The following is a 25,869-nucleotide window of genomic DNA, read 5'->3' on the forward strand; positions in this document are numbered from 1 at the left end:
TCCTGTTCTGAAATGTTGAATAAGTAACAGGAATGTCTTTAAAAAGGTGTTGATGATGATGTCGTTTGCAGTAGTGAGGTACAGACCACAAATCAAACCTGCTGCACCCGCTAAGTAAATCCAGAGACCGGCATGAATTGTTTTATTAAGCCTAACAATGTTAAGTGTGTCAAAAGTTACTGCTGTATTTGAATACAGGCAGGCTATAAACGAAGAGACCGGCAGAAACTCTAATCACAGAGTATAAATACAGAAGGTGCGGTGGTAAATTTACAACTGCATGGATGTAATTACAGAGAGGACGATCACTGACACCTGGAATGAGGACAGCCAGTGCTATTCTTCACCCAGCCGGATGGCTAGAATTGCCCACCTGGAGGTATAACTATGCCACAGCATTCCTTTTTTGGGGCATTGGGTTTCAGCTTACATTGTTTCTCAGGTCAACGGTGAAACTTGCCAGGAACGAGCTGTTCCCTCTCGGAAAGCGTTTCTTACTCCAGGGAAGGGGGTTGTGATCAAATGCGGAGATGACATTACAGACACATCCTCACTTTTGGTGACGCTAGTTCAACTGAACAATGCTCGAGAGTCTGCAGGAAGCACTTAAGAAGATTTTGAAAAATTATTAACCTTGAAGCCTCCGATGCGATGGTCCCTTTTGAACTCCTTCCCGTTCTTGTACCATTTCAGAGTGGGAGATGGGTTGCCGCTGGCCTGGCACCGAAACTTCACCGTCTTACTGGCTGGAACGGCGTGAAGCTTTTTCTCCATTTTCTCTGGATGAGCCCATTGTGGTGCCATTGCTAATTAACACAAAAAGAAACATTTTTTCAATTTGCACAACAGTATAAAAAATAAAATAAAATAAAAAATCCCAAAGAGAAAATGCTCAAATTAGGGAAAATCAAATGCACACAAAAACAGGCCTGTAACTAAGACTCGGGATTCTTTCCAGATGAGATATTTTACACCCTACAATGAAAAAAAATAGGAAGGTAGTAGTTTGAGTCTCCAGAAGCACTGGGTATTTCTGACGGGTGGGGTATTCTGTGGGTTTTACTTTCCCCAATATGTCTACATCGGTGATGGCACTTTCAGCTTTCAAGAGCCGCATGCTTTAGATACACACACCTTTTAACTTGCAGGAATAAATGTGATTCTATACAATCAAACTGTTCATATTCAAATTGCCACTGGATGAAATGCAATTTTCTTCATCAAAAATTTTCTATTGACATCTGATTGATATCTCAGCGCCATCGTACTTTATTCTGACAAGGAATGTTGGATCATTTACCATTAGATTTCTGACGTCTCTGCCTTCAAACCAACCCACCAAAAAGAAAAAAAAACAAAAACCTGAAGGGAAACAGCCAGTAGAATAAAACTGTGATGTTTAAATTTCATTGGGATATGAAAGAGAGAGAAAAGGAGAAGGAGAGAACAGACTCAGGGTCAGCATTCTTCCCATACTTGGCAGCTGCCAGATTCTTAGTGGGCTGAGTGGACGGTAGCAACGAGATGAGGAGGCCGCAGTGTCTTTATTGCACTAATGACAAATTGAGGGACATCTGAGGTTAACCACGATTAATCACCACAGGCATATTAATAACGTAAAAGCTGTCATTGAGGCAGCAAAGAGCCTCTGATTCAGAGTGAAATCATTCACCCAAATTATGCTTTGCTCAAATGACATGCCTGTAACTTGACTGTAACCGTTACTCAGAAGCTCGTTTTGGGTGAGTCAGTCATCCACCAGTGGGTTTGGTAAATATATACAGCCACTTACGCATCAGCTTTTCACTGGTCAACAGTTTATTTTCCTCTGATGAAGACTCTTCCTCCTCATCATCATCTTCAGATGAGGCCGAAGCATCAACTAGAGAAGAGAGGGAATTAATTAAGGCAATGTTACATACAGAATACATAAGGCAGTTTTGCCAGATATAAAATAAAGTCAAAGATAACATCTAAAATGTTATTTAATCCCAGTTTATGTTGAGGTTCAAAGGAAGAGGAGCACTATAAAATCAAATCAACAAGTAAAACACTTTCAGTCTACAACAGCATCTACAGTCATCGAGGCTTTCAAGTTTTCAAGGTGCCTAAATAGGGATCATGTAGAACATTTTCCCCATTTTCTGCAGAAACCAAAAGTACTAAATCTGTCAAACAACTTGCAGTAGATTTTCTCCCTAGTTGAACACCAAAAACTTCCGTTTTCACATCTTTTACCTGTGACATTAAAGTAGACGCTCTGGTTGCCAAAGGTGGTGCACACGTACAAGCCGGAGTCGGTGGGCTCCACCGCCTCGATCTCCAGCTGGCCGTTGCGAATGCGCGTGTGTTCTCCGTCCACGACGACGACATGGTCCTTTGTCCAGTTGACAGTGTGGGACGAGTCCTTGGGAGAGCAGGTCAGATCCAGGCGCTTCCCGGGATACAGGGTGAACAGCTCTGCCTCCACAGAGACTGCACAGGAAGCACAACATGGTTACCGGCTGCACTGATCAAGATCACTTTAGTCACCTGCAGAAGAAGTTCAAAACACGGTGTGTGCTCAACTTTGAAATAATATGGACTCCCAACCATGCCTCTGTGCATACAAACAATAAGGCAATAATACAATAATTAACTGTGTGTGATGAAGATTCCTATTTTGCAGAAAAATACTTTATCTCCACTGTAAACCAAGATGGGTTTCAAACAAAATACTTTCTTTATGTCTATTTACCACTTCTTTATAACCTGTCCACATAATTAAATTGCATCTCAAGTTCGTCAAGGCTCCATATCAGAAGAAAAAAAAGGAGCTCCTTGAGAAAGAGAGGAGAAATTCAATTATGGGAATGAAAGGAGGAGAGATGTCACGAAGAGAGACACCTGAGCCCCAGTTGTTCTAAATGACTAAGCAGACCGCTAGAAGGAGGGATAAACCAATTATACTGACACATTGTCCATCACGGCGGTGTTGTTCGTCTTGTAACAAAAGGTAGAAAGAGCATCACTGACCAACTTGCTGACAATTCTTGCTTTAGGATTGCACTTCTTTACTTAAATACTCTGGATAAAACCACTACTAGACATTATTTATTATATTGAACAATTTGACGAAATAAGTAAAGCAAAAAAATCAACTAGCAACAATTTGTGGGTTGAATCTCACTTCCCTCCCATTTGACTCAACTCTGTCCCCCTAAGGCGGCACTAAAGCGCAGCCGTTCTTTTTTCCTGTTACCAACACGGCCCCTTTACCATCATCCCAAAAATTTAATTAGATAATCAAATACCATAGTCGTAAACAATCCCCCAGGATGAGATTACTCTGAGACGTTTCCAAAGTACATTGTGTGATTCTTCTTGAACACGTTTACCCCTGATCAAAACCAGAGAGCACATGTATACAGAGAAAGAAATCAAAAACATGAGGAAAACATCCGCAAGCCAGACTAATCCCTCCCACCATGACAACAAAGGACTTCAAACAATACAGAGGAAGAGGGAACGGGGAGAGCAGGCCAGTGAGCATGTGCACAGGAGCGAGTAAGAGCGGGGCCTGCAGTGGCAGGTTCTAGTGCCAGTTGCTATGGTGACCCCACTTGGGCCTAGTAAAGGTATTTCCTGGATCACATATGTCTGACAGGCCCTTAATCCCAGCAGGAAAAGGGGGCCAGAGGGTAGGATCAACTTTCTCCTCAAAACCAGAACCGGCGCAGGGAAGGAGGAAGAGGCAGACTTTAGGCTGCTCTATGTTAGGCAGTTACAGGGAGAAAGATTACAAATTAGATCACACAATTGCAAGTTTAAAGGCACCATCCACTCAAGAGCAACCAAAATAACTACAAGCTGGACAGGTCTGAAAGGCACTAATAGAGATCTGCTGAAGGGAAAAAAAACATCACAATCTCAGCTAAGCAGACATATTCTTGTTTCAATAACTGGCCTACATTATAATATTTATAGTTAAGTCTAATATTAACCACACAATTATCAGATTTAGGTGCAACTTAATCTTTTGATTTGACCAACATTTTTCCTCTGGTTGAGAGTAATAATTATGTTTTGGATTAGGAGGATGGCAAAGAGGCTTTCCAGATAAAGAACGTGAGCAAATTTAAGAATTTTCCTATCAGTCCCATCAACACCAACAAAGATATTTAGGAAAACTGATTTTCTAGATTTATTTGCACTTCTAGTCAACAAATAAACAGATGTTTAAGGAGGTTTTGTTAAAGAGGAGGCGTTGTTTTTGTGCATCCAAGCAGATTGGAAAATCAATAAAAATTGGGATTAAGAAAAAAAAAGAATTTGATGGAGAAGTTCACTTTGAGAGTGCGCAACGTTGCTTCCTGTGCTAGTAAACACAACAAGTGGAGCTGTTTTCTTTAATACGTTTTTCCACATCTGTCTCGTTTGGTCTGTTTCCATGACGCTTCAAATGAAAGCTGGAAAAGGTAATACAAAGGGTAGACATTGGCAATGAAAACCAACGCTCGCAGCACTTAAATCTGAATCCTTGCAAACAATGTTGGTGAAAATGTTGTCCAAAAGGAAGAAATATCTGCATAAAAATAGTTTCTTTAAGTACATTTTTTGTGTTTTAAATGCTGATTTAAACAAAACAAAAACAATGAGTTTCAAGCCACATATTAAACTATTCTAATTTACATAAACCGTAAGAAAATGACTTGTGGGTAGAAGAAAAGGAAACGTGTTTCCATATTTTACCAGTCTCCAATATACACTCGCTTCCAATTTATGCAAAACATTCTTTGTGCACTTCTTTTTGTAAATACTTAATTTGATGCCAAGATTAATGATAAAAAAAATAAAATAAAAGTGGTTCAAGTCTCAAACGTATTTCATTTCATATTATTTGAGTGGAGGGTAAGATAAAAGGATTTTATGGACCGTTTTATGTTTCCCAGAAGGATCCCAGGATTGCTTGCACAATTTTAAATGGTTTGAAATAACATAAGTGACCTGGGCATAACCATAAACCCAAAGACTGTGACAGCTGTCAGATATATTTTGTCTGTATTGTATGGAGACACAACTGATAAGGCAGCATCAATTTCCCAGCTGTTAATCTTGACTCCAGGTGTCATAAAACACCCATAAACCCGTGAAATTGACTTCTTCCTTTATTAGAGGAGGATCATTCGGCGTTAAGAGACTGTCATCTCCAAACAAGAGCAAACTGTGACAACACTTTCAACTTCAAGCAAAAAGTTGATGTTAAAAATCACATCATAAGAGCGAAGTTTTCAAACTTTATGTGAACTGCGGATGTTCTCAGTTAATCTGGCTGCAACTCTGATTGGATTAAAAACGGATTAAAGACCGGTTTCAGAAACAATCCACCTGGAATGCTCCAGGCAGTCAACCATCTATTAAAAGTGACGGACATCGTTTGTAATCAAAGTAATCACAAAAACCGTGAAAGGCATTTTTGAGCGCAGAGTGTGTAGCGATTGGGCGGAGGGGCTGAAGGATCAACTAACTCAGCTGAACTTTCTCTGGCTGCAACATAGGAAGCAATATGCTGGTTGAATGACCTCTGGGATTTCCTGTCCTCATCGGAGTGATGGCAGATTTTAGAAACGTCAAGCTAGTTGACACACTGTTATCGTACATAGAAAAGCAACGTAGCTGCTTTATTATTATTTTTGCTGATATGACTACCTTAGGGTGAAGACAGTGAGTGATGTGCAGGGGTGAACTGATTCGACCAAAGCCAGCGCCAACAGGAAGCAAAAACCTGAAACAATGCGCGATAGCAATCAGTAGAAAATTCAGAGAGAGGGAGAGAGAGGGCTCTTGATGAAAGCACTCCAATGGAGGACCTTTTCACTCTTAAATGAGCCACAGACAATCAGCATGGATTAGCACTTGGGACAGCTACAAGGGTTACTGTGTCATTCAAATGAGCTCGACTACATTTAGCTTCGACATGATGTCTTCAGATGTAGCAAAACCAAAACCACAGATTTTTACAGCCAGATATAATCACTGCAACGTTCAACGCTGAAAAAGAAAAGCAGAGCCATCAGTGAGCATCAAGATATTTTGTCTTTTCAAAAACTGGAAAATACCTATGGTATAAGTGTGGCACAGGAGATGACAATTTCAACAGGTTTATGCTTATTTTATTTTGAATGCAGTCATAGTGAGAGTTTAGTTTTTTAAGAAGTTGAGCTACAATACTTAAATTGATATAAAAAGTACATTTTAGTACAAAAAATTTTGTGGCAGATTTCCAGGGAGCTCATGCAATGTGTGTGATATAGTTGTTTTGAAACTAGGTTTCATTTAATTGAGGGTACACAATACATCACAATAAAATTACACGTCAGCCGGGCATGATAACACATTTTGCTGGATAATAAATTGTCCCAGACGTTATTGTGATAAACAATAATACTGTTGTTTTGAGACCATTTTGAGGTGAGGTAATGGCATATTAATGCAAGAACACATTCTCGAAGATCAATAAACTTTAAATTCTAATGAACATTTAACACTGGAAATGGAAGATATTTTAAATATCCAAAATAAACAAACAAAACAAAAGAAACAATAAATGAAATTAATTATAAAGTCTCTGTAAACAAAATTGTCCTTAAAAAAAGGGGGCTAGTTGGGACCAAAGCACCAGACTGAAGATTTTTGTCACCCAGTTTTTGGTGACAAAAACTGGGTGACAAAAGAAAAACAAGAGAAAAACAATAAATCATGCAAATTGAGCTCGTGTAAATTGATCATGCGATTAATTGGTTTGTTGCTTATTGCGACAAGTCAAATTTTTCGCAATATGTGTATCAGAAAAATTGTCTGGACGCCAATGAATCTTAGCTAATTATTTAAGTACCAAGCATTCAGTTTCTCTATGCTTGGAGTATATTTTTGTCACACTGGTTGTTTATTGCAGCATCATTTCAGTTCCCAAACAGCCGATGTCAGCTGGGAGCTACATAAATGGTTGTCAAATTGTTTTCATTTATTGTTATTTTATACACTTTCTTTTTTTTTCATTGGATAGTGGTCTCTAGACTACAACTGGAAAGATTAAATGTAATGCATAATGTATCCAGACAAAAACATAATTTATCATTTAAATAAGAATCAGTGAAGATATGGAAAAAAAATAGGTCATATTATCAACCTAAGAGTGGTGTTTTTTTTTCAAATGATAGCAGAGAGTTGAGATGAAGATTTCAGAAAACACCCAGCAGAAAAGTTTAGGAAGGCTGGACCTTTGTGATTGGCTGTAACTTCCCTTCCCACAACAACATGAATGAACTGAATTTGTGTAACAAAATTTGAATTTGCTCTTTTCTTATGGGAACATCACACAAAAAAGAGCAAAACAATGCAACTTGCATAAAACAAGAGCGTTTCCACATAAACATCTAATCTCTCTGACAAAGACAAAAGTAACGCAACCAAATGCCTCAGCTGCGATTGTTCGTCGACAGCTGAAGCCATCCGTCAACCAGCAGGGAGGCGGAGGGGACCAGGAGGGGGTGAAGGATTCCCAAGCAAAATGTCAGAGGGGGAAGTGGGAGAGAGAAAAAAGAAAAGAAAAGAAAAAGCATAGATGCACAGAGATAGTACCTGGCCATTTGGCGAGCGAGAGCTGGGTGGAGACTTAAAGCATCAGACTCCTTTCCTTTCCCCTCCCCAACTTGAGTGAAAATTTATGGCTCACCTCAGAAGACAAACGTTCCTCTCAGAAAACCTAACTTTGAGGATGAGGGAAGGTTTAAAGTAGCACCCTTTCTTTAAAAACACTAATTTATAGTTCCAGAGCAGTAAACTCCTCTTAGTGACAACAAATACCTTTTCATTACAAAAGGAGGAGAGAAGCAGCGGCTGCTAGGCAGTGGAGCTGCCCTCAGGCTACACATGGGAGTCATTTACTCCTCCCTGTCCCACTGCTGCCTTCAACGCAGCCACACCGAGTTTATTTTAAGGAGAGAGAGACCCTCTTGCCTAACTTCAATTATAACGCTGAACTTTATCACATTCTTTTGTTGGTTTCTACTTCCGAGGTGCAGAGCATAAACAGCCCATCTACCCACGAGTTCAGGCGGCTATTACACTGCTGGACCGTGGCCAAGAAACACATTTTTAAGGATTTGATTACACCGCCTCTTTCCTCTTTTCAAAGTTCAACTTGTGGAACCGATGAGGCAAAATTCTTTACTGTAAGTAAAAAATAAAAAAAAGAAGATAAGATAAAACTCTGCTAGCTAGTTTTGTTGTGAAGTAATCACTAATAAGCTCAGAGAAAACCGCGCTGTTTTCTCTAATGCAAAGTCATACGAAGAAGAAAAAAAACAAAAAACAACTGGGGTGGTCAGCGAACAGAAACGCTACAAAGACCGGACTTCTGCGAAGGGCGAGGCGTGTTGGGATTACATTCCTATCCCAACAACAAAGCTCCGCTTATCAATGGACGGCCTCCTTAAGGCCACAGTAAAGATTAGTGAGTCTCAGTGAAACTGGGGCATGGAAAGGAAGCGCTGTACAAAACAAAATAAATAAAAGAAGCAAACGTACCTTCATCTGTGTTAGCAGGCCGGCAATGGGTCCTTAAGACTTGGGTGAAGAAAGTCAGAAGCAGAATTACACTTGGTCTCATCAGCATCCTGCTGACAGAGCTACAACCGGCGGCTTTTACACGACTGGAACTCCATTCAGATGCCTGGGACATCAGCTGCACGTCATTCACAGCACAACACTATAAAAATGTAAAAAAAAAAAAAAAAAAGAGAGAATGAGTTCAAACCAATATCTGGAAAACAGTAAAACAAGGATCGAGGATTATCAAAGCAAAAAGACATTTATTTGTATTATGCTACAGGAGTCTTGAAATACAACTCTTTCCAGCTGAAATATCCCAGTAATATGAACTCTATGTTAGACATAAACCAGTTACTGGGATCCAGAACAAGGATGTAAAAAGTTATGGCTACAATACTGAAGATTTTCCATTATATCTCTTCAAAAAAAAAAAAAAAAAGAGAGAGAGGAAGTCCTTTTTATGAGGTGCCAATGAAAGTGAAGGAATGTCCCGTTTTCTTTGGCTGCACTGAGCTTACTGTGATGCCACACAGCCTGTGGTCCACCTACTGCTGCACACTGCTATTCAGATGGCTTAAAAATCTAACAAAAAACAAAGCAACCAAATCCTTTGTTTTGGAAGCTAGCAAAGGAAAAAAATCATCCTTTCAAAAAATCTCCTGTCACCAAAAACTCCAGCCATCACTCTTAAAGTTAGCGCTATTTTACAAACATGGTTAAAACTATGAGCAACTGCGGATGTCTTGTTTATTGTTACTGTGGAAAAAATACATGTGATGATGCTTGGAAACTAATGCGCACCAATTTATTGGCCAATTTATTCCTGAATTTTTGGGAGATTTGTAATCGGCCGATACTTACATGTGAAGCCGATCTTATCCACTTTAGCCAATGTACACAAATCAGCCACTGTGCTCTTCTGCTCTCCCGTGAGAGAGGTTTGACTGTGACTGGCCCACCAGGTCATGTCTGCACATTTGAAGTTGACCATATTTACCCCATTGTTGCCAACTCAGCGACTTTCTTGCTATATTTAGCGACATTTCAGACAAAAAAAAAGGTATCGGCCAAAATCAGAATTGGTAGGTCAGACCAGTAATTGGTGCAATCTCTATAGAAAACTCCAAAGAACCAACACTATAGTGTTACTAAACAAATCTTCCAAGTTTGGCCTCTTTAAAGCCATCAATCCGTGCTATTTTTAGGTTTAATAATGGGATTGGCGTGCCATGGTGGCGTAGGGGATAGCGTGACCCATGTTTCTAGGTCTCGAGTCCTCGACGCGGCCGTCACGGGTTCGACTCCCGGAACCGGCGACTTTTTCCGCATGTCTTCCCCTTTCTCCTACCCCCTTTCCTGTCAGCCTACTTCCAGAAAAATAAGGGACACCAGAGCCCACAAAAAGACCTCCTGGCGAGGTACAAAAAAAGAAAATGGGATGGATTGTATTTCTGTGTACCAACTACCAGTACAGTTTCACTACTAAATGTAGCTGCTGTATTGAGGTCACCATTTCATAAAGTTTTTATCTTTTAAAGCAGAACTTGATTTTTGTAACGTTAAGACAGCATCCAATCAGATTTCTAGCTAAAACAAAACTGCATGAACACATTTTTTCTACCTTATGTTCGTCTCAACTCTAGTCTGCTTTGCTCTTTCTTACAGGCAGCGAATGCATTAAGCAGCCAACTGCAGCATGTTTGTGTACGAAAGAAGGAAAAATAACAAAACCTGGGGAAAAGTTTTTAAAATGACAGAATTTGAACTCTACTAATCAATATATTAGATAACTTTAACAGAAGTGGGAACTGTTGTCCATCTATTTTAAATAAACAATGGCAATCATTTCTTATTAATTTGGGTGTAAACGTTGCGGTAATTAATACTTTTCTCACTTGGTTGTCATAGCAGCCCATCCACACTATTATTGTCAAAACAGCAAATATTCTTGTCACTAGAGGCTTTCTTTGCCCCCCCAAAAAAGATAACATTCTGCTTATCTGTACTTTTTAATGAATGTACAAAACACAGATAAGAAACTGCAGCAGGCTCAGATAGCTTTGGAAAGATAAGGACATGGTTAAGTTTTGAACTTAAAGGCAGTAATTCTACCGCGTTTCCCACTTTGTTTTCAGCTAATCGGGTTACAGGAACTCCTGGTCCCCTCAGGAACACGCTCACATGGGTGACCCCATCATGCCACATCTGCTTAGATCATTGCTTCAGCAGCATCTGTCCACACAGCTTAACACTTTGCCCAAACCGACACACATAAACCACTCGTTCCCCCGCCTCTTAGAACCGCTTACAACAAATACTATTAATAATAAAAAAACAAAAAGGGAGACATCCAGCCTGTAGAGTAAACAGAAAGCAAAAGCTGTCGGGCCGTCATTTCCACAATGACGTTTGGTCCCATGACATTTCGAAGAAACTCAAGCCTGAGATCATCCAGAAAATTTAATAACTTCTTCACAAAATCAGGGTTACAAACAGACAACAACAAAAACACCCATCTTGATTGACGTTTGCACATAAAGTCCCAGCTCAGAGGCAGCTGTGGTTTCCTTTTGGAGATAATCGCTTTTATGAATGTTCCTCTCTGAAACACTCATTGTGTTCCCCTGAAAACCAATTCAATTTCACTTTCCAAGAATGGCCTAGTGTTGGAGCAGCTGAGCTTGGGTCAAGGAGGGGGGTCCGAAGGGGATAAAGAAGTTTGGTCATCGCTGCTCTGTAAGCTGTGAGTCAATGTTTGGTAACGCTCCAAGAAAAGCGTCTCTACTGCCACACAGGAGGAAACCGCAGCGGAGCAGCTTCACCGGCCTTCACCGGCTCTCCATATTTAAAGTAGGATCTTTAGGGGGTGACAGATTACTTAGTCATGTTCCCCTCCAGTGGGAGCACGAGCTAAATGTGGACACCTGCTACCGTTTCCTGGAAAATACTCATCTTGACCCAAGAGGCCTGTGTGGTTTTGGACCTTAAGACTGAAAGTGTAGAATACCTTTACTGTAGAAGTTCACGTAGGTCCCTCTCTGATGATTATCTGATCATTAATCTTCAAATGGAAATTAGTGGTGAATATTGCAGCATAAAAATATACATTTATTTCATCATTAATGCTTCAACACATCAGATTTACATTAATTCAGTAAACAATTTAAATGTATTGTAATGCATATGAATTCATATAAATACTCATATTTGAAATTTGACATGATGAGGACTCTTGAGCTTTTAACAAATATGAGCCAAGAATTGCTTATATGGAACTTTGTATCAACTATGTGATCATTTCTAATTGGAAAAGCACATTTTTTGGTTTCAACAAGTTGAATTTCATGTGATTTGTTATTTGTAGAAGCCATGCAGCCATTTTTTGCCGATAAGCACTATCAAAAGGAGCTTGAGACAGGAATGTGGCATGTAGTAGCCTGCGCTTTCTTAGCAGCATCCTCTGCTTTCTCTTCAGCAGCAATGCCAACATTTCCTGGAAACTAATAAAAAAAACGTTAAACTTTTGACTTTTTTATATAAACAAATTCCACTTTTTCTAGATACAAGTTTAAATCTGTGAAAACTCGGAGAGGTCTGCTGTTCGGTGCCTTCAACGTGCAGAAGTGCTAAAAACGAGACACGGGGCTTCAACACAAAGTTTACAAATCTACAAAACTCACATTTGACTGAGAATCCTTTTAGCGGATCACTAATCGGTTTGGAAAGATCCCGCTTTGTCGCCCACCGCCTGAAGCGATCAAAGTATTTCCCTGGACGTCGGCCAGGAATAAAAAGGGGTTAGACTAAACTGATTAGGACATGCATGACACATTTAGCTGCTCTCATTATACAAAGACAAAGGTTACAGGCCTAACCCATCATACAGTCCGCACCATAATTACCATTCACCGCCACCCATGCATAAAATTCCTCAGCTCCCCGATTCTGTACCCCCCGCATCCCCACTCTTCTCCACTTCAGCAGGGGCTTGCAGCTAGCAGCAACAGGCCGGCCTGCTCGGGGCTGTAGCCCAGTGGACCCAAGAGCATCAGACCATTCCACCCGAGGCTACTGTTTTTACAAAAACAAGACACCTTCCTGCTGCTTCTTCTTTTGTTTTTTGTTTTTTTACCTTGCAGCCACACAATCTGTAACAGGGGTCCAACACCAGCACCATATCAGGTGTCATGTGATTAGACTGAAATGTAAAGACAATAGCTTACAAGGCATCCGACACTTTGCCATTTGGTTTGCCACTCAAACCTCTTCTTTTTCCGCCATACAAGACAGACACCATTTGCTTAAAAATAAACAAAGGGTAAACAAATCAAGTCTTAAAAAGGCTGGAACACATTTATGACAAATACGCCTATCAGAAAGAGAAGTACACTCATACACGGTTTATGTTGAACACAATTTATAAATGTTAAAACTATCCCTTAATTCTTTTTATATTAGAATTAAATACACTCATACACTTAGTGTACACCCCTACACTTGGGTATGAGTGTACCTGAGAAGTACACTCATACACGGTTTATGTTGAACACAATTTATAAATGTTAAAACTATCCCTTAATTCTTTTTATATTAGAATTAAATACACTCATACACTTAGTGTACACCCCTACACTTGGGTATGAGTGTACCTGAGAAGTACACTCATACACGGTTTATGTTGAACACAATTTATAAATGTTAAAACTATTCCTTAATTCTTTTTATACGCTAAAACAACACCACCACCCTTGTATTGATGAACTCTGAGCAGACATGCCGATTCTTCTCCAGACCACACATCTTCTCTCCCTCTCCTTTTATAACACCACATTTAGAGCTCCACATAACATCAAGCCCAGCCTTCATTACAGATGTTACACTGACCAACAGGATCCATCCACTGACATTTTAACCAGGCAGCCTCGTGTGATACATTCTCAGGCAGAAAAGTACCATTACTGTTTGAGGATACGAGAATCAAACTCGTTTACTGTTGTAAAAAAAAACAAGAAGAAGAAAGAAAAGTTCCTCAGTCTTTAGATTCAACAGTACTGATGCAAAACATTTCTTTGAAAAAGTTACAATTTGATGTACAAGCATGGGAGAGAGGATCTAGTGTGGCTGCAATCACATCCACTGATAAAGTGTATCTTACAAGGCAAAATAAGTGACTTAAAGAAAGACATACTTTGCAAACAAAAGCGTATTATCTCAAGGACAGTCGCTCTTTCTCCAACCCTCTGTTTTTTAGCAAATAAGTCTCTTTAATAGCATTAACTTAGGCCCGCGGCAAACAATGGCTAACCCCTTTAACAGGTAAACAAACCGTAAAATGAAGCCGAATCAAAGAGAGAGAGAGTAAAACTAGCAGCTCACCTTGGTGGCGGGGAGCTGTGGAACAGCCAGAGTGGGTCAGGGGAACAGGGAAGAGTCCTGAGCTGAGATTGGATGCAGGAAAACTTCCAGGGAGAAAAAGAACTACAAAAAAACGGAGTATCCAGCCTTTAAAGTTCGGGTCCGTTAACGAAGCTCTGCCGAGTCGAGCTTTAGCTAACAAGTTTGCGCATATCTCAGGCAAACCTCTGCGATGGACGAAAAGAATGTGGCCCCAACTCAGGGCGAAAAAAAAAAACCACACAAAAAAACTGGTTAAAAAAACATTTTTTCTTTTTTTGGTTGCTGATGTTTGTGAATTCAGTAACTTAAGTTCGGCTTGTTATTCCGTTTAGAACATTTTTGCTGCGTCTTACCTAAGCTAATCAGGTCCGAAGAAACTAAGCGAGAGCAGTTTTTTTTTTTTTTTTTTGTAGTCCCTTTATCCCAACACGTCTCGCACGCGATGAAATCTGCGCTCCTCACTTGTAGAGACTGAAACTTCTCCAACTGACGCCAACGAGACACCCGGGAAGAAAAATCCGCTCCGAGTTGAGCTGTTCAGAAGGCAAAGTAGCTCTAAAATTATTCCTGAGAAATATTACTTGACCCGTTCCTGGCAGATAAATGCTATTCCACAAAGAGAGAGTCCCGGGCAGCTGCAAACCTCCCCCTCTTCAATCTGAGTATGCATATTCTCCACATTACAGAGGCAGCGCACGCACGTTACACAGACTACTTCCGCTTTTTGGCTTTCAAAGTAAAAGTCTACGGCAAGGACTTATGGAGGGCCAACTAGGCACCGTTCCGCGAGTAAAAAAAATCTTTAAATAAACATCAAAATAAACAATAAAATTGTGAATACAAATATAAAACAAACAATAAACAATCAATAAACATTCTGTCTGTATTTATGTTTCAATGATTTAAAACTGATTAGATAACTAATAATATCGCTCTCATTTGTTATTATTTGTAAAACAAAAACAGAATTATTTTAGTATTTATTTAATTATTTCATGATTATGTAACAAGATGAACCCATCAGAATCAGTCTCAATGATGCTGACGGTTTAAAAAAAAAGTTATTGAAAGTTCATAGTGAGAAACTTTCTTTCGTAATAAAGTTATGAAATAAACTTTTTTATGAATTAATATTTATACCAAAACATTTTTAAATGACAAAAAAAAATAATTTTGAATTGAGATTTCAGGATTAAATAACTTATTAATGAGTTATACACGTTTTTTAAACATTAAAATAATTAAAATGGATAGATAAATAAACATATAATGGATGTCATTCCAAAAATCTAATAATCACACACAAAAGTTTACTTCAATCCGGATCAACCAAAGCTGTTTTTATTTTCCTTAATATGTTAGATTTTCTTTCATTCGCCTCCTAAAACTTAAGCCTCTCAAACTTTGATTTAGCTTTATAGTTTGTTGCTTTTTCGTGATCTTTGATCACTTGATTTTTTTTTTTTTTTTTTTTTTTTTTGCCATTTCCGGCATGTTTCGTGCTAAAACTTTCTACCTTGATGGCGGTCTCCCAAGTCTAGCAGAGACCTGGCTCCCCCTGCCATCCAGCACCGCGCTCTTTGGGTTTTACTACGGTCTGGATAAAACAGATACATAATAAAATAGCATAAGAGCAACAGCGAAACACAGTGCTGGTTACAATAATCGGAGCATTAAAGAACAGCCAGTGTGATACATTCTCATCAAAAGTAACTTGCATCCCTTTAACTTTTGGAGCATTTATCAAATTTCCACCACAAAACTTAATTGGTTTTTTTTTTTAAATGAAATTATATCTGAGAGATCAACATAAAGTAGTATATTGTAGTTTAGTGTGGAAAGAAAAGACATATGTTTACAAAAAAAAGAAAATAAAAATCTGAAAAGTATGGCGTGCACATGTATGTGGCCACCTTGACTCCATGTTTTGTAGAAGCACATCACATGTGGTTGTAATTTCAGAGTGTTTTGGGATGTGTCTACCAGCTGTGCATTCAAACTGAACATTTTGCCCATCATTGTTTGCAAAATAGCGAAACCGCAGTCAGATTGGATGAACACCACATTTGAAGTCTTGTCGCAGATTCTCAGCCCATTCTAACACTCACCTATAAAAGTGAGATTTGTAGAGTAAAAGTTGTCCCTTCAACACATTCTCCCACATGAGCTGTGTATTTCTGCAGCAATAATCCCCCTTGTAAAGAATCCCAGTTTAGGTTGACCATTGTCTTTTGGTCAGCTTGAATCTGTGTCAGAACTTTTTCCACTTTTAGTTGCTGTTCTGTGACATATTCAAGCTGCTCCACATCTTTCTCACTGACCTGTCTGTTGTGTCCTTTCACTAATGTCCTCTAACAAACCTCTGATTACTCAGGTGGATATTGTTTACAAGACAGATGACTTCTGAAAGCAATTTTTTTTAGAGGTTTTATATGAGTACAAAAGGGCAGCACACTTTAAATGTCTAGTTCTTTAAAAAATAATTTCAACTTCATACTTTAAAGTTTCTAGCTGTTTCGTGGAAATTGAAATCTGTATGAATACCTTTTTCCAGGGCGAATTAAGTAAAGAAATTTAGGGTTTTTTTGTTTGTTTTTTTGCACTAGTGTTTATAGTATATTTGAAACAAGAAAGCAATAATCTAACTATTTTGAATACACAAATCAGTCCAGTCCATTCCATTTGTCTAATCTTACTTGCCAAATTCTTATTCAAAACTGCAAAAACACAAATTCTATACTTTTGAATGTATTTCAAAGTATTTCTGGTCTAGTTTCTAGCTCAAAAATATTGAGATAAAGCTAACTTACACGTAACTTCTAAGCAAGCTACGCAAGCTTGTTTTAAGTCAATAATTCTTTAGTGATGAAAAAGTATTAGTTACACTGGCAGATTATTTCACTTGTGACATGGGAACAAACTTCCAAGTTAGTCTCGTCTTATTTCAAGTGTATAAAAATACTTAAGATTTTGTGCTTTTGCTGTGAAATATATACATTCAAGCAAAATCTGATTTGAAAACATTACAGTCAACATTAGTTGATTATATAATGACAAGTCAGTAAGTTATCTATGCAAGTCTTTTCAGAAAGCAAACTTTAAAAGGTAAAATTTAGGCTTTCTTACAAAAGCCTAAAGTGCCAAAGCCAAACCGAGCAAAGGTTTGTCAGTGGCTATGTTTGCTGACTGAATGTCTGGGTAATAATCTGAGTGTGTTTTTCTATGTCGGGCTTTAGCAAACAAACATGGATATTAATTCTCTCCCAGAAACATAAGCATACTCATCAGCGTCCTGTCCAAAGGATGCTGAAGAACAACAACAACAGCAAAACTGCTTTAATGTTCAGACATAAAAAAAATTGGCAGATTTTCAAAGAGCGCCAGAATTTCAAACGTGTCGCCAGCTCAGCACAAACGCAGAGTTCGCTCTGACCGATCAAACATGTCGTTCGTTTCTGAGGACCTCATGTGGGCTTTGATTTCCTGTCAGGGTTTGACAAATGACTGACAGCTGAGGCCCGGCTTTGTAGTGTGATTACAGAATGGCATAACACACTGCTTTGTGCCTCAACATGTGTTAACCTCTCATCCTCCATGCGGCGGTTATCTTGCTCAGACAAAGTGGAGGCCGACAAAGTTGAACGTACTTTATTAGTTGCTCATCTGTAGAGTTTCAAGAAGCCACTCGATTCCACCTTCCGACTTCTGTTAAAAGCAAACATTGTTTTATTGCTGGTATATTGGTTTGAATTAAAGCCTCGCCTTGGGCTCCTATCAGTCAGGAGGATGACGTTATGGAACTACCTTTTAGTACACTGTCATGCCTGCAAAATAAATGTTGGGTAATGACTGGAAATTCCAGCGAGAGATAGCCAGAGTAACACTTTTTTTTAAATCTTCAACAACAGCTGCAGGGCCAGTTAAAAGTTACAATAAACAATCAATATGTCATTCATTTTAGACTTTGGATCCACAAGTTTGAATTTATTGTGGATTTTCTTTCACCCATATAAGTTTGTTAAAGATGTAGTATGTAATTTTAATTTTAAAACATGGTTTATACTTTTTTAAAATTTTTTTATGTATAAACATGTTTTTTAAATGTATAAACATACTATACTGTTGTGGCAGTAGTATGAGACAGATAATCTGTAAAAAAATCCAACTCCTCTGCTTTTTCTCAGTGTTCCTATTGCCATCTTCGCTCCCGGCCAGAAACAACCAATCAGTGCCCGGAGGAAGTTCTTAACGCTGTCAATCAAGCTCCTGTATGCTCTGATGAATGTGCTAATGGCTGAGAAACAACTTAACAGTTACAGGAAAACTTTTTATCTGCCATCATCAGCAGCTATAACTAGCCTGAGTGTTGATAGCATTCTTTGTTGTGGGAAACTAGCCGTAGCATAGCAGAGATCAAAACGGAGGACGTGAGCAGAAGAGCGTGCACAAGCATGATTGACAGTGCTGAGGCTCTCCTCTTGGCTCTGATTGGTTGCTGACAGTGCTGTATTTCTGCAGTAGACCGCTACCAATACTGACAAGAAAAGTGGTCTGATGTTGCTTATTGGCGGTTTCAAGAAGCATGAGATTTTTCTGCAGTCTTCTAAGTGACATTTTTCCAAATATTATAATTTTTGGGCCTGCATATACACTTTTGAACCTGTGAACTAAATTTAATAATTCAAGGCAAATTCTTATTCTTGAAATCCAAATCAGAATGATGTTAATGTCGATGGTCAGTGTGTGTAAATGTCCGAACGACAGCTTATTGAGCATCAGTGAACAGTACACTGCAAGACGCTCGGGTCAGCTTTCACTTCTTTATATTTTGCTTCCTTGAAGCCAGACTGTCCAGTAATTTCATAAAGTGGTTCTGAGCAGCGCTGGGCCACTGTTTTTTTTTTTAAAAAGCCTGCCTTTATTTTACGTCTGATTAGTTGTGTACTCTCCTTATTTTCAGTTGAGTCTTGTCTTCTTTCATTTGGCAGATTTCACTGTAAAGTGCAGCGAGTCTTAGAAACAAACCCGGAGAAGTGGAGGGCAATACAAGCAATACAAATAAGAGGCAGGCCTAAAGATAACGCTGCACAGATGCTGATGGACTCCATGGATGCAGACCAAGGAGGAAGCCATTTCTCAAACACATGAAAGCCCACTCAGCCTTTGCGAGTTTTCATCTGGGCACATAAAAATATGTCCTCTGTTTTGTGTTTGGATGAGACAAAAACACAGCTGTAGCATTCAAATGTTAGACGCATGCAAACCGAAGAGCACAATCCACATGGTCAAGCAGGGTGGTGGAAGCGTTATGCTTTGGGAGTGTTTTTCAATGGCATCATGAAAACGGGCGACTATGTCCAGATCCTCACCAGCAACATCAGGGAGTTTAGGGCGAAATTGAGCATTTCAGCACGTCAATAACTCAAACTACACAGCTAATACGGTGAAGAAATAGACAGTTTCCTAATATCAACAGCAGCATTTTTGGTCTTTGAGACAGCTATCCTACACAACATATTTTCGAATGAGCTCCTTTTTGTAAAGTTTTTTTTAAGATGGTTTATATTTGTATTTTGTTTGAGCTCACCATTTATTTCATTCCACAGTAGCACTGATATGCAAAAACTCTTTATGGTTGTTCTAATATATTGTTTGTTTGACGGTTTCTTCTTAAATTAAAACCACCCTTTCTGTCAAAACATTTTCTGATTGATTTTTTATTTTTATTTTTTTTTTGTATTGTGTGCAGTGACTGTAAGTTTGTTCTGTATGTATTGCCCCAAACTTTCACACAATAACTCAAATGTTGCTCAATGTTTTGCTTATATAATATAAGCAAAAATTTCTGGTCCAGAACAGATCTTATTCTCCTCAAAACAGCAACACTTTTGGGTAATTTTGCTTTTAGTTGCCAGATCTGTGGTTTCCAGCAAAACTTATCATCCAATATTACACCCAGTCATACTGGACTCCCATGAACTCGTTCTAAATCAACACTGTCGATAATTATTTTTGACTGCATTGCTTTCGTATTTATTGCGGTTTCCAAATACCATGAATTTTGCTTTTTCTTAAATTTAGTGAAAATGTATTGCTTTTGAGACAATATTTTAGTTTTTTCGTTTGGTAATGGCAAAGAGGTTTTCTGACCTCAAACACTCGGAGTTCACCTGAGTAGATTAATGGTCAAAGATATCAATGGAGACATGCAAAAAGATGATCAACAAATATGAGAAGTTGCCAGAATTGCTGTAAAAGCCAATGTAAATTAAAGTGGAGAACATATCTTCTTTTTCCCAATAACGTTCCAAACCTGAAAACAAACTTATAGGGAGAAATAACATGGTTCCAAAACCAAATCTGCCAGGGTGCCAAGTGATTTTGGCCTTTACTGCATGTAGGAACAACATCAGTTTCTTGTGGTGTTTTATGTCTGAATGATTCACAGGCCAGAGGAAAGAAACAAATAATCTAGTGTTCTGACGGTAGTTAAAAGCACTGAACTTGATCAAAACGTGGAGAGAATAAACACATAATGTCCAAAGCAAACCTCTGAAATGCTTTCAGAAAGTCTTGAGAACTGATAATCAAGAACATTTGAAATGATTACAAGAAAGTCTGGCTCCTTGGAATCGTTATATATTTTCGCATTACGGTTAGTTTAAAGTGTTCAGCAACTTATGTGAAGGGGAGACTCCAGTAATTTCTCTCATCAAAGTCTGTTTATGGGAGTTGGGGAGTACCAGTCCATATGTGTAACAGTTGTTTTAGTCCTTTGGTGGCTCCAGACGGGGCTGTATGAAGTAAAGGGCGGCACAAAAGGCGAGTAATCAGAACCAGTGGGAGAAAAAAAAGCAACAAAAAAAAACAAGGTCAGAAAATAGAGGTTTTTCCACACTCAGGGAAAAACTAGCACATCTTTATTCACTCCTGCTCTCCAAATTGTGAAATAAGCCATAAAACGAACAACTAAAAACAGGCCGAGTTTAGAAGAATTTTATAAAAACACAATTCAGGGTGTATGGCACTCCCGAAGAGAATGTATTTCAAACTCTTTCAAATAAATAGATTTTTTTTTTTTTTTGTAGTTGAAAAATTTCACTCACTAAATCCCTCCAAAAAAAAAATCATTGGCATTGTCTTGGAAACTTACAACATATGAGTTGTTTCTCTAGTGACACAGAAGCCCATTTCTCTATGCCAGTCTTCAAAAATGGAGAAGAGAACATGTTACTCTAAAGGGGTCGATGTGGTCATCCTCATGAGTTAGACCACCATTTACGTAAACCTCTCCATGTCTAGAGTCAGCACAATAATTAAAAGTTTACAAGAGGAACTGTAAGGATTTAAAAAGACTAACAATTATTTTGGTACCACATAGAAGAACATCACCCTAAAAGCTTCCAGGTATAGAAAAGAGTCGTTTCTTGGAATCTCTCTGTGTCAAAAACAACTAGTGAATTGTATCTGAGTGTCAAATGTTCATTAGGGAGTGTGTGTGTCTTTTTATATGCTTTGGCCTAAGATTGAGTTTTTCGGTGATAAAACTCTGCAGGATGGATGTGTGGTAAAGCAAATTGACATGGTAAAGGATTGATGATGCAGTGGGGCAAAATTCCTTGTTTTTAGAGTTTCCTAATCCATGTCCAAACATTAATCTGATTGAGATGCATTGGAATGACATTAAACTGACTTTTTATGGTTGAAGTCCTCCAACGTGGCTGAATTAAAATGATAATTCAAAGAAGAGTGGACTAAAATTCTTTTTCGCACAGCCAGCTCTTGCCAATCATTTAGATATTTAAATACCGCCTTTTTGTATCTACTTCAGCTATTTTTGTCTGAAAATAAAATTTGTTTTATGATCTGAAACCTGCAAGTGTAACAAACATTTTTTTTAAAAAGAGGTAGAAAGACCTTATCTGCAAGAGACCAAATAGTTTCATACGGTACATGAAATAGAGTCTTTCATCTTCACTTTCAACCCAACATATTTTTAGTTTATGATTCCAGTGATAGTGAATGACTGGTTCCAAAAGTCACAGTGCCTTTATGTTGCACCCAGCGCTTTAAGTTTCAAAGCGAGCTGCTAACTATATAAGCAGATGGAGCGAGAATCTGACAACCGCATACATACCAGAAGAACACCAAGCGTGTTTATTAGAGCAACTAACAGTGAGAGTTCCACATACATGTGCCGCCATCGGCCACATCTTACGGCTTCAGCAACAAAACGAGACTGAGGGGATCTTTGATGCAGCAGCAGTTTGGGGCTTCGATGTTTTATTGACAATTGCTTTTAGTATGTCTGAGTATGTGCGTGTGTGTCTGCGTCTCTGTCTCTGCGTGTGTGTGTGTGTGTTTGTGCCACAGATACAAAATTCCTCTGAGATGTGCTCCAATCTGTTAACAATGAAAGGAGGTTTAGGCAGCACATCAAAGCTCTGGCAGAACTTTCGGCATATGGTGATTGTTTATGCATTTGGTTGCTTATTCTTTTCCACTGATGGCAGGAGACGAGCAAAGTATCAAAAACAGGTCAGGGCGAAATCGGTCCAGAACAGATGAGCAAGACATTAAAATAGGCAACTGCAAACCAGCCAAATGGAGTAATTATTCACCAGCTTAGAAGAGGGGTTATTTTTGTACGCCGATTTAAACTATTCCATTGCAATTCTGGATTTAGGTTTAGGGGCTTTGTCCTGCTGGAAGGTGGAGCTTTGCCAAAACCCATTCTCAAACCCCCAGTCCTTACGGGACCATATCTTGCAACTTTTTGACGTCTCTCTACTTCCCCACACCTGAATCAAACAACTAGCAGGACTAGGTGGAACTTATGATCCTTACCCATTACGATCAGTGAACAAGATGATCTGAACTTCCTCCTCCGCTGTTTGGTCATGCTCTCAATCCTCCTCCTCCTTTTCAACTCCTCTTGGATTTGTGGCTGTAGTTCAGGTAATATTTGAGCTCTTGACATGCTTATCAGCTGCTCCAAGTTGTAAAAACAATTCCTTGTCGTCCTGGTTATTCATCACAACAACTGTCCTAAAGTAAAAAAAAAAAGAAAAAAAAAAAAGCAAGAGCTCTTTATCCGCACCGCTAGTTAAACAGGTTTAAAGCTAGGCCTGTCACGACAACAAATTTTGCTGAGCGATTAATTGTCTCAAACATTATCGCGATAAACGATAATATTGTTTGAAGATTTTTTAAATGATGTAATGGTAATGACAAAATAATGCAAGCGATATCCTGCCAAAAATAAATACACTTCATTTTCAAATGAGCACTTAACACTGAAACTTGTCAACAAAAAAAACAAAAAAACAACCAAAAATAAAACTGACTCCCAGTCTCCGTTAACAAAAAATGCACTCGACTTAAAACTAAACACAACATAAAACCAAAGTGGAAATAAAAACTACATTCAACCAAAAGAGTGCAGATTATGAAGTGTATGCTACATTGGCCTTCAATAATCATTAGATTTAAACAGAGAAGATGGGCACATCGACTACCTGATGCAATAGTTCACTCCTCCCTTACGCTAAAGAAATGAGGAAGGAAGAGTCAGTGGAGAGCACCAGAGTTGAGCCTTTTTTCATCCAGTGTCATCAACAGAAAGAGAAAAAGGCAGGAAGAAAAGATAAAGCCGATAAATTAAAATGAGGTCAATGATTTTCATTTATTATGCGATTAATTGATTTATTGTTTATCGCGACAGTCCTATTTAAAGCTGTTTTGACCTTCTGCTCAACTTTCTCCCTGACCTCTCTTGTGTGTTCCTTAGTCTTCCAGATGCTGTTTGTTCACCAGTGAGCTCTAACAACACAAAAATGGCCCATTGTGAACACAGACAGCATAAGATGCAATAGGTTACACTGAGGTACATTCAAATGGGCTGGGAGGGGAGGAGGAATACAAATACACTGAAGTTTGTGGTTCTGGAGGTATCTTTTTGCAAGACTTTATTTCTATGGTGACTCATCAAGCTACATTACAAAATGAAAGCAGCGCTTCAATGAATGGAGCCAATTTCAAAAAGCCAGATTAATCATTAACTCATGTCTGTGATGTGCACATGCCATGGTATCTCAAGAAACCGGTAGCATTTATAGAGTCTCCCAACAGGACCAGACAAAAAGGCTGTACAATGACGGCCTGAAGTTTATTTTTGTATTAATAATTACACAACACCGTTTTTCCACCTCCTCCGTGAGGAAGGGCTAAAACATTCACAGGACATCGACAAAGGAAGAGATAATGTAAATTAGTCCTTATCAGATAAAAGACCGGACAATAAGGGTTGTTAAGTCGGTTAAATCCTTTTGTTTAGAAGCAGTTTACAAAAGCTCCACAGTGAGTTGGACATGTCCTGATCTCCCCTGCTCGCCTTTTCAGCGTAAGGAAATGTGCCGGACACTGTTAGAGCCAGAAACACCTTATGCAAAAAGAGAAACCGAAGGCAGGTGAAGCCACACATCAGCATAAGAACAAACACAGCCATGCAATCCTCGGAGAGAACAATGTCATCACTTTGCATGATGATTTCCCTCGCAGCGTCTTCGTCGACCCAATGTGGTGTTTCATTGCCCTCACCCCTTTTTCTGTGTGTGTGTGCTTGCATTCCATTGTTACCAAATGAGTACAAATATCCTCCTTTATGGACAAACAAAAAACCTCAGCCGGGCCTTCCACCGTGCTGGCTGTGTCCAGTCCTCATCCATCCATCGGCAGTGCCGCCCTCCCATCCACAAGCGCTGCTCTCTACCCCCAGCCGGCTCTTTGACATAATGCTGTTGTGGCTTTCCGGGCCTTTATGCTGGCTGTTGTCAGAGGCAGATTGAAGACCCTTTGTGTGTGTCAGCCCCTGTCCTGAGTGGCTTGGGAGGAACCTGCTGGGCGGCGAGCGGAGAGACAGGAATGCGCATATGAATGGACCAGTGTGTGCTGGGCACCTGCTGACAGAGCCGCGGCATGTCTCTATGAGTCTTAGTTCATCAGCGTACCCATCTTGTTCAATTACACGTGCAGCCCGGTGTTGCATTCCCTGCAGCGAGCCGGGCTGAAAGGAAGGATTGTCACCACCATTGTGACCATTTCGCTGTTTGCTATTGTTGGGGACTACCTAACGAATGAGTTGCCAGCTCCTCTGCTTTAGGTGTGACTGATTATCACCTTTGCTCCTCAGCTTGGCTCAGTAGGGTCTGTGAGCAACTGAAAATGTATCTGAAGGCTTCAGCGTGGAAGATTGTTGAATTTCAAATGTTCAATGAGTTTTATTTCTGAGCACCACTGCACAAACACAATGAATTAGTCACCAAAATTTCCTTTCTTTGCTCTTATATTGTCTTTTATGGTGGTGAGAAGTGAGAAGACTCCCAAAGGCATAATGTAAACATGACAATATACAAAGGTCAGTATTGCTTACATCATACTGGGAGAGCTTCAGGATGTCAGGGAACGACCTGAAGTGGTGACTCCAGTCTGTGCACAAAACCGCGTTTACAGCGATGGATGACCTCACTGTTGCATTAAAGGTAAAGTCAACGCTTCCACACACAAATAACCCACTGTCTTTCAGGTATCCACCTTATTCCAATAGGCCCATGATGGCTCTTTTGGAACTCTGTGAAGGTCTTCCGCAGAGGCACTGAGGAGCAGAGGTAGGGGGTGATGAAAGGTAAAAATATGATGACGGGATGAGGAAGAAAGAAAGCTTTACTGGGGTTTCCAAGGAGGAGGCGAGACTACCCACAGAGGCTGAGGTTGACTGATGGTGGGGAGTGGTGTTTGTTGGTGGTGTTTCCCCTTTTGTTTTCTTCTTCCTTATGAAGATGGAGCAGACAAAGAATGGTTGAAGGATGGACAGGCAGATAA

General features: G+C 39.3%; 1 protein-coding gene across 6 annotated transcripts in view; it reads right to left on the reverse strand.

Moving 5' to 3' along the window:
* fgfr1a (fibroblast growth factor receptor 1a) overlaps window positions 1–14,654 on the reverse strand; it is a 33,375-nt gene extending 18,721 nt beyond the window's left edge. For 2 of the 6 annotated variants that reach the window (XM_028033036.1, XM_028033031.1), the window contains exons 1-5: window positions 13,969–14,654; window positions 8,569–8,749; window positions 2,239–2,475; window positions 1,793–1,882; window positions 634–806 (exon numbers count right to left, since the gene is read on the reverse strand). In XM_028033036.1, coding sequence (XP_027888837.1) covers window positions 634–806; window positions 1,793–1,882; window positions 2,239–2,475; window positions 8,569–8,722 — 654 coding nt within the window. In that variant the 5' untranslated portion in view covers window positions 8,723–8,749; window positions 13,969–14,654. The remainder of the gene's footprint in view (window positions 1–633; window positions 807–1,792; window positions 1,883–2,238; window positions 2,476–8,568; window positions 8,750–13,968) is intronic. The other 4 variants (XM_028033037.1, XM_028033035.1, XM_028033033.1 and 1 more) reach the window with 3 other exon arrangements.
* Window positions 14,655–25,869: the final 11,215 nt, after the last annotated feature.

Source organism: Xiphophorus couchianus, chromosome 12 (assembly GCF_001444195.1).
Source record: "Xiphophorus couchianus chromosome 12, X_couchianus-1.0, whole genome shotgun sequence".
NCBI lineage: Eukaryota > Metazoa > Chordata > Actinopteri > Cyprinodontiformes > Poeciliidae > Xiphophorus > Xiphophorus couchianus.